General features: G+C 33.9%; 1 protein-coding gene across 1 annotated transcript in view; it reads left to right on the plus strand.

The window, feature by feature from the left end:
• Positions 1-7,918: 7,918 nt before the first annotated feature.
• The window catches only part of LOC143187506 (opioid-binding protein/cell adhesion molecule homolog), a 500,242-nt gene continuing 489,924 nt past the window's right edge, over positions 7,919-18,236 (plus strand). The window contains exon 1 of the mRNA XM_076391722.1: positions 7,919-8,417. Within this exon, the coding sequence (XP_076247837.1) occupies positions 8,324-8,417 (94 nt within the window). The 5' untranslated portion in view covers positions 7,919-8,323. The remainder of the gene's footprint in view (positions 8,418-18,236) is intronic.

An 18,236-nucleotide genomic window follows, 5' to 3' on the forward strand; every position in this document is an offset into this window, starting at 1 on the left:
ATTACCCCACGATTTAATAACAATAAAACATCATTTATTTTAGAAGTTCGAAATGTGAAACAGAAAATTCATTAATACTGAAATCTAGTTTGAGTCGTATTTACTACACTTATACAAATCTTAATTGTATTACCCCCACTACAGAAGCTACATGAAACATTAACCCATCGAAGAATAATATGAAAAGTGACGGAAAGTTTCAGTTGCATTTATCTTGACCTCTGTGTACTGCTTTTCTCTACTACTTGTTGTCTGCCATTGGACATGTTCAGACCTGTCAATTTTCGGTTAAAACAGATCTGCTTTCTTTTTCTAACAAATCGAAATAGCTGCGTTCGCGATTATCCCGCGTCCGTATTTACTCCACTTTCCCATGTTAAAAAACTATTTTTATAAAAATTCTTATACTTTAAATGAAAAGAAAAGGCAATGAACCTAAGTTAAGTTTTTTCGACTAATTTATAAAATCACTGCTTCCTGTATGCTTAACTATCATTTTGACGAATAAGACCGAAATGTTTATCGAACAAACGTGATTTGTGCGTTGATCTGACATTCTATCATTCTGATGAACATCTAAATACAAAATGTTCTTCAGAAGTATGTATGCAGTCACAAAAGATTGTAACGTTTCATGAAACATTAGTCTGTTGTAATTTTTAGAAAAAGTGATTACCTAGTCTGTTTATTTCTTAGAAAGTCTATCATTTAAACTTAGGTATAAGGGAAATTCTCTTAGCACCGGACGGCACCTAATATTGGACATTCTATATATCATGTATATTAAATGAAATTAAAATACATATCTCAAAATACTCCAATTTTCGTTCTTGTATTTCGACAGAGGAAAGACGTTATCACATTAAGGTGAAAAGGTATATTTCATGAAATTAAAATATTTAATAATTGAATAAATTGTATGAAGGAAAAGTGTAATTTTCTGTTTAATTGATGTTTATAGAATTGCCTACTTTGTATATTCTCTTCATTACAATTATTTCATTCATACCAATAACTTCTTGCTGTCTGATAAATTTTTAAATAACAACAGAAGACTCATAAAGTAATGATAATCGGAATCACTATATCGATTGTCCAATGTTTGGATTTTTCAAACTCTTCAAACTTGCTCTTTTCAATTTGTAAAAGGTTTTATAAGATATATAATTTCTTTCGTTTTCTACTTGGTATCTCTGCTGTATCATTTGTTATATTTTCCTTAGAAATTTGTCTTTCCATTGTAGAAGGAACACTGCTCACAACTTCCTTGGTTTTAAGTGGTCTTGCAAAAACATCATAGCTTTAGTGTAAGACTATAACGATTCCGTTTCCATGCCGCCTTTATCGCCAAACCTTTTCTTCGGAATTTTGTTGAATTCTTTCCAAAATTTGTCAGAAAAAGCTGTCTCTTTATTTTTGACAACCTCAACTAAATATAATATAAACAAAATTAGCATGTAAAAATAGTAAGTGATTTTACTAGGTAAAGGATGTACGTTTATTACACATTTCTGTCAGTGGGAATATTATTTGGATAATTAGTTCTTCATATTGAATCTCTCATACTGAATTCTGAAAGATATTTTACGATTTTTTTAATATGGAATTATTTCCATAAAAATTACATGCCTGTACCTGTAAAAACTGATTTAAAAAAAAATTGTACACGACTATTTTACACACTGACATTTTCTAAATTATCTTTCTATTACAGTTATAAACAATATTTGTTTATTGTATTGCAAGGTATAGGATTTTCCAGAACTGGTGGTACAAACGGAAAACCAGTGATTCTACATTAAAAAAGTAAGACGAAGATGTAGAATAACAATTTTTGATGTCATGCTTTATTTTTGAGAAAATTAACTTTCGAAGAAAATTTTGACCGAGTACAAGTCTATCGAAATACAGCTATAAACATTTGAGGGGTAAACGAGGAAGAAGAATGCTTCTAGCGTACGGGTCATTCCACGCGAAATCGCGCACGTTTCGGAGCAAGTTCTTGTAATTTGCTCAAATTTGAATATGTTGTAGTCTTTAACCATATTTAAACGTACCCCAAAGGATTTTTCAAAATTTTTAAAATTGTCGATTTTACAGCTGTTTGAAGTTAAGTGCTACATTTTTTTAAAAAAATTATAGCTATTGAACTAGTAAGCGGATGGAGATGAGCTTTACGGTGCTTATAGAGAAAATATTGTAGTTTCTAAAAAAAATTATTCCATTTAAAAAAAAATGTTTTTTAATCATCTTTTTTGCAATTATTTTAAACAAATGCAGGTTTTTAAGATGATGCGCGATTTTAAAAATCTGAAAAAAAAGAAGAATATAGTTTGATCCTTCCCCTTGATGGACAAACTTTCAAAAAGATGGACATTTTAAAATTGGCCCTGTGAAAATTGCCGAAAGTTGACGCTGCGTCGAGTCGCACTGCTGTGGCGGACGCGTCGTCGCTGGCAGCCTACTCGACTCAAGCGGGCGAACGTGCGTTATTATTTGCAATCAAGGCGACTTCACCCAACATTATTCTACATTATCTCCGAGCATTTGCAAGGTTTAATGCAATCAATAAATATTGGTAACTCAATCTTCGTCTTATTCTTGGAAACATAAATATAATCTCTTAAATCCTAGCTTTCATTTCGAAGATTTTGGTATTAATGCAGAATGGCACTTTTTTGCAACTTCACATGGCAAAAATGAATGTGAACTTGTCAATAAGCATCATTGACAAAGAGTGAGTTACCAATATTTGCCGTCTTGATCGCAAATAATAACGCACGTTCGCCTGCTGGAGTCGAGTAGGCTGCCAGCGACGACGCGTCCGCCACAGCAGTGCGACTCGACGCAGCGTCAACTTTCGGCAATTTTCACAGGGCCAATTTTAAAATGTCCATCTTTTTGAAAGTTTGTCCATCAAGGGGAAGGATCAAACTATATTCTCCTTTTTTTTCAGATTTTTAAAATCGCGCATCATCTTAAAAACCTGCATTTGTTTAAAATAATTGCAAAAAAGATGATTAAAAAACATTTTTTTTTAAATGGAATAATTTTTTTTAGAAACTTCAATATTTTCTCTATAAGCACCGTAAAGCTCATCTCCATCCGCTTACTAGTTCAATAGCTATAATTTTTTTAAAAAAATGTAGCACTTAACTTCAAACAGCTGTAAAATCGACAATTTTAAAAATTTTGGAAAATCCTTTGGGGTACGTTTAAATATCGTTAAAGACTACAACATATTCAAATTTGAGCAAATTACAAGAACTTGCTCCGAAACGTGCCCGATTTCGCGTGGAATGACCCGTACCGTAGAGACAATCAGTGGTCAGACCGAGAGTGTTCCCCTTACCCCGTGTACCCTTCAAGTACGCAAAACTGTAGTTCCGTGCGCTTGTACCTGGCCATAATTCCAAATGAATTTTCTTCAAAATGAAGCTCGATATCAAGAAAGTTTATCGTATATTTTCGTCTTATTTTTTCATGTAGAATTACCACATTTTCGCCTATACCATCAGTTTTGAAACACCCTTATATACGGGATTTCCGTCCATAAATGTCCAAGCAAATATTTCGTAAATTGTTAAAGTTGCGAAAAAGTTCAATAAATTTACATGGCTTTAAGTCATTTTAAGTTATTTTATTTTATTCGTGACCTTTCCGAGTTATGAAGGTCAACTTCAATTTTTCAAATAGTTATGTATAATTTTGTTTGCATACATAGTAAAGGTCAATTGCAATCAAAATGATGTCTTGTTAAAAATTGCTATTATGTATCGTTTAGAAGATAATCGACAACTTAAATGATGGAGTAGTAATTGGTGCTGTATCTTCGAATTAAGTTTGAAATGTTAATGAACTTAAGAAGGTAAACAAGCAGTACCTTGTTATACATTTTTTATTATTGCATAAATTGTTCGAAATTTTGACCAGCGTGATCAATGCAACATTCAATACGTTTTATAATATTTCTCATTGTTTCCTGCAATATTTCAGTTGTAATGCTTTCAACAGCTCCAGTAATTTTATATCATAAATCCTCTTCATTTTCGAATGCAGTTTTATACACATTGTGTTTAATGTAAACAATAAGATATTATTTGTTTCCCTTCTTAAGTTCATTAACATTTCAAACTTAAGTCGAAGATACAGTACCAATTACTACTACATTATTTAGGATGCCTATTATCTTTCAAACGATGCATAGTAGCAATTTTTAACAAGACATCATTTTGGTTGTAATTGACCTGTACTAACTATGTATGCAAACAAAATTATACACAACTATTTGAAAAACTGAAGTTAACCTTCATAACTCAGAAAGGTCACGAGATTTTCATGCACTTTATAGCTGTCTTAAAGTCATGTAAATTTTTCTTATAGAACGTTTTCGTAACTTCAACCATTTACGAGATATTTGTTTGGATATTTATGGATGAACACTCTGTATATTATATTAAAAGGTACGGTCGACATAAGTTATGAATTTACTGTTTTCGACGTGAGTACGTATGGCAAACAGAACAATGGTTCTGTTATTAGTTGTATCAAGCATATACATGTAAAAGACTAGAAACAAATACTTTCAATATAACAATTGATGACTATCTTTCTTTAACACAAGTTTTGGTTCCTTTCGTATTCGTAGGAGACGAAGCATACCCGTTAAAACTATATTTATTAAAACCCTATTTAATGTAAGGTGCTAAACCATGTTGTTGCGATAAAGTAATTACTATTAGTATGAATATTATTATTATTATTATTGTTATCTTTATGTAGATCAGATCTCACAAACGAGGAATAAAGTTTTAACTATCGACTTTCAGAAGCACGGCGACGCATTGAATGTTGCATTTGACATTATGGTTACTAAATTAAATGTTTTGAAAACTATAATTCGGGTGTATCCAGAAATCGCAGATGTTATAGTCAAATGTGTTTGTTTACTACATAACATTATTATTGATAAGGAAAGTATTCCTACATTTGATAAAGACATACTTGAATGCAGTGTTAAACAATCTCCTTCTGTTTTTATATTAACTATTTTTTCAAAACAATGAATTAAAAGTACTCATATTATACAAAATTAAATAATATACTATTGATGTCCATTTCTTCCCTAAGTTTATTCCATTTTATTCGGGACATATCTCTATTATAATATGTTTCATCTTTTATATCCCACAAACATCGATTTTCTCATGCTAATTTGAGCAAGCTCTCATTTGAACTGTGAATTTGTTCTTGTCAACACGTGTACAATTGAAGGCATAAAATCTGTGCAGTATACCTATTCTTCTATGAATTCATTTGTCTGGAATATTGCAATCCGTTGCTCGATTTCCGACACTTGATCGACATACTACATAGAGAAATAAAATTTGCACGTCTATTTACATGATCAATATGCTCTCACGGATTTATAGCATATCTGACGAACGGAACGTAGTGTAACCGTTTTTATAAGAAATCGTTTATTTGATTTTTCTGACGTATTCATCAGAGTGATAATTTGTCACGAAACGCATCCATTGTAACCATAGCCTTTATCCGTCCACTGAAGTAAGCTATAATCGCTTCTTAGGTCAATTTTAAACTACCCGAGTTATAGGTGTGATTCTCAAGGCTACTTTAATCTCGAGAACTTATTGACGCACCTGCTAGACGACGCTAGCATATCTCTAGAAATTCAAACTAAGGGTCGCGTGGCCAATGGGGATAGAAAGACCCAATTACATCTCGTTCCTCCAGAATTGGACGAATACATACAAGACGCTTAAGACGCCTTAACTATCTCAGGATTTGTACCAAACCCCTAACTGTCGAGATTTGTTTAAGCGCTCTGTCCAGCCTCTCTCAATCACTGGTATTCTCATGTTGTACTGGTACATTCTGCGACTAAGCTTTCATCCTTTGAATGGAAACTGCCAGCGATGAAGCATGTTAGGCTTAATTGTTCTTCTACGGAGCAATTCCAGAGCGACGATCTAGTTTCCTCGTTGCTGTGGTATCTCTGACATGGACAGTGATATTAACGATCTTGTACTGAAGTGTACGAGGACGTTCAATTCCACGGCCAATTAGTTTCTGCTACATTTTTATTAGAAAATTAGTCAATTTCCTTCTTCTTCTAAATTCCAATTCAAGAATACTGTACGTAAGTGTGCGAGATATCAGAGATGCGAGGCTCTCAAGGCGTCGTATAATGTAGTTCTTACCCCGGCATAATACAGTCCACTATTTAAGTGTACCTGTTCATATTCCAGTTCATTGTTCATTATTCAAAAATCCCTTGAATTAGTCAGCTAGGCAATTAGAAAAGTGGGAGGAGGAAACTCCAAATGAAATTTTGGTGTAAAAAGTATCCTTTTGATTTAGCAACCGCCTTTGCTTCAGCGAAGAGAACTTTATGTTCTCTTGTATTATCTTTTAATGTTCTGAAAGAGTTGGTTAAATATATTCCAATCATGGGCGATGTTTGTATTTTTTAATTCGTGTGTTCACACTCCTCCTAGTTTTGCAAATATATGTATAGTAGGTCACGAAATATTCAAACACCATGGCCAAATATTGTCAATCTTTCAATTACTGTAATTTCATGAACAGAATTTGTACACAAATCTTCCTGGAGTCATTTTAAATTTCTATAAAGATGCTTATTCACTAAGAAATGGATAGGAAAGTGTACAAATTTAAACAGATCCAGTTTCTTACAAAATGTTATTGTACTGGATATAAGGTTCTGATCGACAAAGCAAAGGTAGTTACTAAACTGAAAAGATACTTTCCTACAGCATACAGAAGAACTTATTTGTTAGAAATCTTTTCTCAGCATTTATACATATATTTTTCCTTCCGTAATATTTCAGAATCATAATTTAACGACGTATCAAACATTAAGTGTCTACATCGAAGTAACTTTTCTGACTCATGAATGAAATTTTTAGTAAAATTGGTTTATATGTCGATGTAAGAAAAATTTCTAATATATTTTAACGACGTATCAGCGAATAGTCTAGTATTTTTAGAAATAATGGAAAATTTCTACTTTCATTGAAAAAAGTAAAACTATTCCTTCCATTTCGTAAACCTTTGTGATTATTATAAAGTAGTCATAAAAGTATAATAAAAAAACGCTTGAACTGCTATACATACATACTATGTATACTATGTAACTATATTTCCATTTTATACCTTGTAAAGTGATTTCATGTTTAGTAAAATTATGTTTCTCTTTTGTTTCAGGTTATAAACAACTGCAGTAGATCATCGAAATCCGATAGTTTAACTTCAATTGCAGTCTTCTATGAATCATCAAAATTGGAGTAGTGAATTAGGATTTGATCAATGTGTTCCGTGACAACTGTTAAGTAATTATTAAGTAAACTGAGAGACATAAGTGCATAATCTCCCTCAGAAATTTGAGTTAAACAAACAGACAGAAAGACTTCGTGTTGGTGTTTCATTCGTATCGGTGTGTAAACGCTCGGTGTAAAAGCTATAAGTAAGAACAATCGAAGATACTCCATCAGAGATACCTTTCCTTGGATATATTCCAATCTGTGCATGATAAATCATAGAAGAATGTCATTGTGAACTTATTAACGACTTTCGCCTGAACTTTGAGCATTGGAATATATCTTCTTATACAATTTAATGAAAAGTGACAAATCAATTCCTGCAAGCAAAAGGACAAAAAGTAGTTGCAAATTATGGTCGAAGTGAATTGTAATCAGGGAATATATTGAATCTGAATGATTAAATACCAGGAGTAGCTACTGCCGCGGTAATTAAATCTCCGGAGGATTGAAATTATTAGTACTGTCAACAATACCTTACAAATGAATTCGATAAGTCGACGCGCTAGTATAAATTTTGGTCCAGCACGATTCATATCTTTCACGAACAAAATAATCACCATTGTCAGGTTCGAATCATATTGTCACAGCTGTTGAAGGCAGTTTTGTAAAATCTGTGTTAGCTGCCGCTGATGCGTGTCAATTACTATTCAAACGTATGGAAGCATACTCGTCATTGCTTCAATGTGAAATGTGTCTGTGGTGTGTGAAAAATCTAATGCAAGACAATTAAAGGGAATACAATTAATGTGTCTAGATTGAGTGGAAAGTGCAGTTGCAGCTAGCTCCGGTACCAAAGTGCAGTGTGTACGTGATCAAAGCATAATCCCACCGAACATCATGACAGTAATCGGTGTATTCTGTCTTAGCCTCCTCTGAGTTTTGTGAGTAACTGATAAAATCGAGGCGTGTCGCATTCATCAACAGCGTGCTTCTTTGACGAAGGATAAATACAGAAAATGCAAGGGAATAAGAGTAGCAGCATGAAGAACCATTGTGGAAGATGGCTACATATCGTACTTCCGCTAATCACATTCTTTTCGCGCCAAACTGGTAAGCTTCTATCTCTCTTAATTATGATATTTAGAGTAGTATACACACAACCGTAGGAAAACTCATTTTTGAGATCACTTGCGTGACATCAAGTGAGGGCCTGCATCACAGGGATAGAGCTTTACTGGGAAACTATAAGCTGACTTTATTCAACTAACGTCAATCATAAGTTAAACTTAAACAACCTAGATCATAAAAGATAAGAAATAAAATGAAGTTTGCTGTTTCAGAAAATTTGATTAAAAATTCTTCATACTTTTTTTGAAAACTAAATAGTCATTGTATGTGCATTATTTGCTTTGAAAAATTCATGTACGGAGAGTTAAGCATCGTTTTAGCTTTAGTTTTGTTAATAGAACACGCTGGCGAATTTTGAACGAAAAACTATAGGACACTCTATATAATCCACTTCGAAGTTTATGAGAGTTTATAAGCTTGTTCGTAATCCTACAAATTTTAGATTCTACTTTAAATGATAATTTAGTACAATTTCATCCAATAAAGTATTTTTATTTTAATAATTTAAAGTATAAAATAAAAAATTTGAAGGTAATACTTTAAATATGTATTTCAAATGCATATCATCTAATAATATAATAGTAACATAAGGAAGATAATATCATAACGTGAGCGGCTGCACAGTTTGACGAAATGAACTTCTCTTTAATTTAAATATAGCTATTTGCATTTAATATAACGTTATGAGTGGAATTGTTCGAATTTAACATAATTCCCAATTTTAATGTAGTACAAACGGACTACTTCTAGGTACATATTGGGTAGTGCCTTTGCGTAACTCTCTTTTATCGACAGAAACACAATATTGTGATTGGATTGGGGTAAAAATATCCAATCACGTTTGAAGCTTCAGAGTGAAATTTATAGGAGAATTGGGCAAGAATTGATTGACTCGTAAATGATTGAAAACATTTTATAAAAAAATTTTCTAGTTAATAATACATTTTTAGGAGCATGTCAAATAGAAACGAATCACTTCTGGCAATCAGTGAATATTTTCCTTCCCTTTTGGTACTAGTAGAAAGTATTTTGCCCATGTGGGCTCAGGTTAACCCTACTGTAATCCCTAACAAAAAAGACAACCCTACAACCATGGGTTTTGTTTCTTTGAACAGCATTCTTAATTTTATTATATTATGTTAAAAGCTCATTTGCTGTATTTATTATGAAAGGCTAGTAATAAACGCTATTTAAAAATAATTAAACGGTAATAATTGATCGGCCGTCGTACAAACGCAATTAAGGATGAGAATTATTAGTTGATTTAAAGCTTAAGAATAGGATATTCAGAATTTTCAATTGTTATAGATATCTCCTAATGAAAATGTGTTTCTAATTAAGGGCGTATGATGAGATTTGAGTACAACAGGGACACCAGGCATTGAAATTATTCCTCATTGATCTGGTATATTTTAATTAAGTCACAAAGTGATTGTATTGGCAATATCGCGATAGTAAGATACTGCAGCGTACTGAAAAAATTCCACACTCAATTATCCGAGCTCTATGACTAACACTTTATTTTGCTTTCCTAGCAAGCTGTTAAATTAGGGAGAATAAACGTTGTCTGAATTAGCAGAACAAATTTTCTTCATTCTTCTTTAGTCTTCAAGGAGCTACTATCTGTGCTATCTGTAGTCTAGGTCAGAGGGTAAGGTGTCTGGAAATTCCATCGAGATATACCCTCTTAAGATCGCCTCTGAAAATTACATTTTTAAGTAACGCCTCATATATGTACCTACCGGTAACTGACTTAGTAGAGCCATTTTCAACTCACGAAATTAATCTTCCTGTTATATACTGACCATCCCACCTTTCGCTACGTGCCAGCTAAACTAAGACTAGTAGAATGAAATTATTTAGCTTTTTGTAAATAGATACCAGCAGAATACTCGGAAGACAAAGATTCAATTATTATTCTAATTGATATATAAATTAATTTTTCATTTACTATCTTCATTATAAATATGTACACCATAAAGATACAAAGATAGACTCCACATTTTTGCGAGTGATTTTTTAGTACCTTGTTATTTCGTTGTAGATTAAGATAAATGTCCCAATAGTTGATCATGTTCCAATACCTAAACACTGACATCAATTTTATTCAAGTTTAGATTTAAATTCTAATGTATTAGGTAATCTAATTGAAAGTGAAAACTAGTGTCATAAAGTAGTATCCTCAGTTTCTGGGACCTCATAATTAAAGTATCAGGTAACCTAATTGAAAGTGAAAACTAGTGTCATAAAGTAGTATCCTCAGTTTCTGGGACCTCATAATTAAAGTATCAGGACATACAGTTTTAGGTTGTTTAGTTACTGGGATATTTGACATCTTAAGCGTTTAAATAATGGGACATTTACCTTAGTACACTGTATCTTTGAAGTAACTTTGAACTCAGAAATTTAAGTTGAAAGTTATGTTCAATTTGCTTTAATTTTGTCGTACGTTCGATTGTTTTTCTCAACCTAAAACTGCTTTTTGTCAGTTCGATTGCAACAGCTGACTCCCATAGGACGAGTTTAAAATGTTGCGTTGTGAAAATGAAAATGTTTAAGCTGAAATAAACGATGATTACTGTTATAAGTAACTGGATAATAACATCAGCGAGAAACAAGTGACTATCCCTTTTGCGATACCATGTCGCTTTGAGTGGGTAATTAATCCTTGTGGTGAGCTGTATAAAACTTTCACATATTCTAGACAGATTTTCACATCATTATGGTAATCTAAAGCGACACACGAGTGAATATTTAGTATGATTTATGGATTAAGTTATTTCACAGAACATAAAGTTTTGTAACATCGTATTGCGTCAAATAAATCCACATTCTCTGACATTATAATTTTGTTAGTTTTAAAAACATGTTAATATAACTCACTTCCAGAAATTTAATTTTATAATCCTGACACTACGTTACATTTTCATATCTATAACATTTGGTTTTTAATATCTTTTGTTTCCTCCAACGATACGATGATTTTGGCCAAAAGGAAAATAAAAAAAGAAGCGGATTTCCTTCTAGTGCTTTCAAACATTCAAGTCAAATTTTTCGAGTTGCTTATACTAAACAGATACGAATTTTCAAAGGTTTCTGAAGATTTTCTCATTCAAAGAATAGAAAAGGGATGTTAGCTGACGACGATATGTTTCCCCGGCATAAACTATCGATTCATCTAGACATTTGGGCTGCAGCTAAACGAGACGAGAAACGGACTTGAGTCACACGCTTGACTCCCCGTAGATTCATTACAGAGCGTAACATCTTAATTTTCGACACGTTCCACCTTCGCTTCATACGACTTGCTTGCATTTTTCTGAGAATAAGGTTTCCTCCTCTACCAGTTTATTAACCGAGAGGAGGTTCCTTATTTTCTCGAGAAGAAATCAACCAATAGAATTTAGAAATGCTCAAACTCTCTCTCTCTCTCTCTCTCTCTCTCTCTCTCCCATTCAATAACAATATCTTCTATGGGGGTTACGAAAGAAATACGAGGATTTGAGAAAAGTTAGTGAAACGAATCTTTTCTGCATCGTAGCAGCTAAAACGGTGCCATCATGATTTCTGTCAATCGTTCATACAGTTACAAACAAGGTTCATAATATATTCGATCATTCGAATAAGCAAACAGTTTTAAAGATTTTTACATTCAAATAGAATGGATATATCGAAATTCATACATTCGAGTTGAATGAAATATCTAGATTCTAATAATCAGATCAAGGTTCCGACAATCGAACCAGGGTTCCAACAATCGAACCAAGCTTTGAATCGGTTCGCAATCGTTTAAATTATAGAAATCGAATCAAGATTCCAACAATTGAACAAATTTTAGAGCAGACATAAATATTAAAATTAATCATTTACAAAGTTCGTGCATTCAAATCGAACTTACCATTAACTTGAAACTATAATTACCTTTAAATAGATTCGTACATTCCGATTAAGTTGAACTAGTCAAATAGAAATTAATTGGGCAGTTTAACGTTTAACGTTTCTTCTTCAGTTATGATTACATATTGTTCAAGATGATTGAATGATCAACATTCATATAACATGAAGCTGGACAAAATAAATGGAACATTGTAATAATATCGTTAGTATAGAGTATAGAATATAGTCCAAGCAAACTAAATGAATGTATATCTTAATATATGTACTTTGTAACTCATCTACAAATCAAGGTTATCTGATGTAAATAGTTTCTTTGGAAAGCAACTCATCACCAGTGACGCTAACTCGCAAAAGCAACTCTACTTGCGGAGAACACCGCAAATGTTGTTTCCACTCCTAGAAATAGTGTTGAAAATCTTAACGGAGATCACTGAGAATTGTTCTATCGCAACATTTTGGATGATATCCAGAGTTTCAAGATAACGTCCCTAGAGAGAGCTTTTCATTTTTCTTATTTTTGTGAGCTTAGATCATGTTAAATTGCTTATAAAAGTACGTACTATAGAGTTACGAAATGTTGGCTCACTACCTATAAAGTGAATCGGTCTGGAGGAAAGAGCAATTGTCCACTGGCATTGTGAAGAAATAATTGCGACATGCCGATTTTGACATACAGGCTAGAAGAGTTCTGGGAAACTCGGTTACGTGGTAATAGTCTTCTAGCAAAGCTGGTCACGTCGTAAAAGTCTTCTAGCCAGTACGTCAAAATCGGCGCGTCGCAATTATTTCTTCACGATGCCAGTGAACAATTCCTCTTTCCTCCTGGCTGTTTCAATTTGTAGGTAGTGACCCAGCATCTCGTAACTCTATAGTACATGAAATAGCTTTTTATAGATAGTACCCTATTTGGACCCTGTTCTGCATTGGTGTGTTACCGTACAAATAACTAATTTTCAGCAATTCAGCGTTTTACATGCTTTCTCAAATAACATGTACAGGGTGTCTCTTTTGAATCGAACATGTAAAGTATTTCCGTTACTAATAAAGGTAACGAAAAATGACAAAGACGGGTATGTATGGTTTTCAACCGTACATCTGACAATAATAAAAAACAGTTCGACCTATGTTATATTAACAGCTTTTTCAAGGTCGCCGCCACTTTTTTGCACATTAATATATGCTTTTTATAATTCGATGTTGTGGTCAACATCGAGACGAGTTCAACGACTACAATACTTTGACTCTGAAGTGATCTTAAAGGCAAGAAATTAGTTCAAATTGAAAGAATGTAAAAACAGAGTAGCTTACCTTGTCATATTAGATTTTGAAAATACTGCTTGTCCACATCAATATACAGGGTGGAAATTATAAAACGTTACAGAACAATATCTTCAAAAACTATACGCAAAAATATTTCAGATGAATGTTGTTCAGTTTAGTTGTAAAGGTTGCAAGTAAAATGTAATCCAGTTCGTTTAATTAATTATCTAATTATCATTAGATAGGAACTAAAAAGAGTAGGGTGTATGTATATATTATTAATGTTTCTTTATTTGAACTTGCTTATAGTATAAAGAATAATTTAAAGTTTAAAGTAGCTTTTTTCAAGGTGTAAATATAACTTTGCGTCGTTACGTATTCAAATACCGACACGGTTTTGTCATTAACTGTAATTAATTAATCATTTTCAATATTTTCCCGAATGATAATTAGGCGTAACAATTGCAATACTTTTGATAAAGCTTTTAAATCGAGTATACAGGGATGCAGAAGTATCAGTAGTGAGCTTATCGAAAAATCGATACTGCAATATCCCGATACCCCAAAGGATGCTGTCCCACGACCGTGTGTACACGTGAATGCGTTACACGTTTGTGAAATGTGGTTGATTGTTAGACGAGAACCCAATTCGCCAAGCTCAAGTTCGCTGTTGAGAGTGGGAGGCGTACCACAAGGACGTTGCGGCGTTCTATTGAAGTTGTAGTAACTGATGTTATTATGCCATGTTCGGCCACCAACGGGGACGGATATTGTGGATTTAGAGCATACCTCGTTCAACTCCATCGGAGAATGTCAAAATTAAACCCGGAACCATTGGTGCGTTATTAAATCCCATGTACGGCTGAAACGCCTGCAACCTTATTTCCATGCAATTATTACAAGCGTTTGCCAAGTAATCTCGCTACGTCTTGCACCTATTTAGGTTGACACAAGCTGCCGATACCGTATTCCTTAATACAAATATGCTGCATTGTTTGATCTACACGCATGCTAGTATGCAGCGTTAGGGAACTTTAGCCGTTACCATAACAAGGGAAGCTCATATACAATCAGAGCCGTTTAGAAAAGAACTTGACACAAGTTGTGTAGTACGCAGGGGTTCGTAACGTGCTTGTAGTACTTTTTTATTTATCATTTCAAGTAGACATCTTTTAGAGATTTCAATATATGCTATCCTTAGTATATTATGTACTATACTTTTCTATGCCTAGTAAAATAGCGGGTGATTAGATGATTTCAACGACTTCTAATACAAGATTATTTGATCATGAATAATTAGGAAGAGCAACATAACTTACGTTATAAGATATATTTGAAGCGATAGACATTTGCATCGATTAAAGTTGCAATCGTGAAGTGCTGGAACTATGTCTGCATGTTACCACGTTCCAGATTGATTGTAATACATGCTCTAAAGAGTTTTTGCTTCGTATTTTGTTCCTGTATTAACAGTTATCTGAATTATAAGAGCCATAAATGAGTCTTTTCTGTATGAATTAATAAGATGTTTTCAAATTGATGACCTTATCTCTACGGTCAAGATCTTATGGATTAAAAGTGCAAATGTTCATTAACAGTCTCAGTGGGAATATTTTGATTCATTGTGAATACATCAAAGTACCACAGTTGTGGTACGCAAACTTCGTCGGTTTCGTACTTGATCTTTTAGAATTTTCTACTTTTCTAACTTCCTTTCTAAAACAATTTCTATTTGTATTTGTTTTATTATAAATGGTTAATTTTTGGTAAATTTTTGTTTATGTATTCTCTGATGTTGTTTCTAAAATGTAGAGTGTTCTTTATAAATTTCGATTTTAGACTCTGCCTAAATATCGCGTGTCTGTGTAAGATGATATCTTATCTTTCAGACAAAGACATTTTTCAAATTTGACCAGGCTGCGGACAAAACCTGAACGTTAACGGTATATAATTGTTTTATTACATGGATGAAGTCCACTGAGAAATCATTACCGTGAAAATTCACAGCGGACAAATTTTGTGATCCGATCGTTCGTCTAACATAACACCACTTGACTTTTTTGTGAAAACTCGATTGTTTTTCGTGTACCAGAAACAGCTAATAGCTCTACGAAATAGGAAGATTTATTAAAGCATGCATTACATTCAATCTGGAAACGATAGCACGTGTTCAACAGACTTCAGAAATCTAAAGATTGCAACGTTGCATCGGTGCGAATGGTCTCTTAAAACACCTCTTATAACGTAAGTTTCTTGATCTTACTAAATTATTTGTTATCAAATAATTTTGTATCAAAAGTCGTTAAAAACGTCTGAACACTTGTTTTCTTACTAGGAATAGAAAAGAGCATGTCATTTAAAAAAATACATGTAGTTTCGAAATTTCCGAAAGCCCTCTATTTATAACAAGACTTCCCTTGTATCTTACGGGACTTCCTATATAACGTACAGTTTTCGCAAATAATGTTTTTCTTTACTTCTAAAAATGACGGATACATTCATGATGGTCAAAGGCATTGGGTCAGGAAATTTCTAAATTATCACGTACGGAAAATATTTTCCGTTACTCTCCCAAATATTCGAGTCTCTGCCTGCTAAAAGAAAATGACCTGGCACTTTCGTTTTTCGTTATGTTAATGTGAGGACGACTCCGAGCATCTGGGTAGCAACCACGACATTGTACAAACTGTGAGAAATTTTCTTATGTGGAAATTTCTAACGAATCCTCACTCATTCTTCGGTCTATATAAATCCCAAGATTTTAGCCCTAACGGGTTCAAAATAGTACCGTCAGGTTGATAGTCAAGTTTGTCAGAGTTGGTTGCTGTTCAGTTAGATCGGTCTAAAGTTCCCTTCCGAGTCTATAATTGAACCTTATAGAACCCGCGAGTCGGCATCAATTCTATCTGGCAATTTCTACGACCACTCTGTAAGTCCCTGCATCGCCAGTGCGTTAACACTGAGCATTAAAATTATATATTTTACGCGACAACACTACACTGCACACCTATACGTAAAGACTGATTTTAGAATATACTAAAGTATTCGTTGCAACTTGACTAGATTGCTTTTAACCCTATAATTAGCATAAGCGATCCCATTCGAAGTTGAGAGATCCCCCACGATACAACTTAGCCAATCAAGTTGTATCAATTTATAATTACCAAGTTATGAGGCTTACTAACATTTCCTGTGACTATCTGATTCCACCTCAGATTCGTCCGCATGCCTTTACTTCCAAAGGAAATTGTATCCGACCTAGTGGCTCCTCGATTTATTAGAGTTCGTCTATTGAAGTTAACCTATCCAGCAGCTATCTGATTCCACATCAGATTCGTCTGTTTTCTACAGCTACCTGTAACACCAGGTCCGTCTGTACATTATTCGACCTCTTTACAGCACCCTGTTTTTGCATCAGGTTCGTCTGTTTGAATCTGCAATCCTTGTCAACAACACCTCAATTTATTTTGAGTTCGTCTCTATCACTGATCCTAGTGACTCCCTGATTTCGCATCAGGTCCGTTCACGAAACTCACACTCTTGCGGCTCACTGATCACAGATCAGTTTCGTTCGCAAGCATATCTATCCTCAGAGGCTCCCTGATTTTACATCAGGTTCGTCCTCGTCTACAACAATCCCAACGACTCACTGATTTCGAATCACTTTCATTGGTTATATCAACTAACACTTCAACCACTATATTCTTTGAAAATATATCTATCCTCACCGGCCTCTTACGCTGTTCGCGTCTCGTTTCATAACACAACAAAGATTTGATGAATATCTGAAAATTTAAAGAGTTAGAAATATAAAAGTGTAGAATTAATCGTCTTGAGGCAATACTATTGAGGACGCTGAATAATCTTATATTGGTATGTTAGGGCTAAGAATTAAGAAGGATTCACATGTAACCGTACCGTGATGGCATAGTACCGTCCATGACAGTGCTAAAAAGTAACGTTCTCTAAAGTCGGGCCGTTTTCAAACAGGGAACGGATTTTCTCTTTCCTCCAATCTGCCGTTTCCTCCCACATCCACCACCACTGCTTCCGGCTCGACACTCTTTGGTGCAGCAGGCCCTTCTTCCTATGTTCTCAACAGCGGGACATCGATTGTCTATTCGACACACAAAATCTAACTAAAAAGTGGATAAAAAAATAAAGGATAGAACGGAGTGATTCACACATGGCCATATTTTTTCCGTCAGTGCTCAACCGACCCCGTACCGTGAAATCGTGCTCAATTAAAGTGGTAAAAATGTCATTCCCTTGTTTTGGAATAGAAAGGTTCATACTAATCCGTATTTTGTTGGCCGTGCCTGAAATGTATCCTTACCGTGAAAGTTAGATTTTCTTGGCAAAGGCTTTTTAGTTTTTCAGTGAAGACTTCTTGAAATCGCCCAAAGGGAACCCTTTTTTCGTGATCCTTCGAGTACGCGCGTCGAACGCAGCACTACGAAGGGTCTCAGATCTGAAACACTTCACTCCTAAGGACACAGAAAGCAATACATTTTTTAGTAATAAAAATGTTTCTTATTAGATCTTCACAGAAATGTTACCGATCTATACCTGTTGTCTTTCTGAAGAAAATGATTTCAAACGTGATATAATTCTGATTATTTTTACGAAAACTCTAGAAAATAC

The sequence above is a fragment of the Calliopsis andreniformis genome, unplaced genomic scaffold, assembly GCF_051401765.1.
Source record: "Calliopsis andreniformis isolate RMS-2024a unplaced genomic scaffold, iyCalAndr_principal scaffold0048, whole genome shotgun sequence".
Taxonomy (NCBI): Eukaryota; Metazoa; Arthropoda; class Insecta; order Hymenoptera; family Andrenidae; genus Calliopsis; species Calliopsis andreniformis.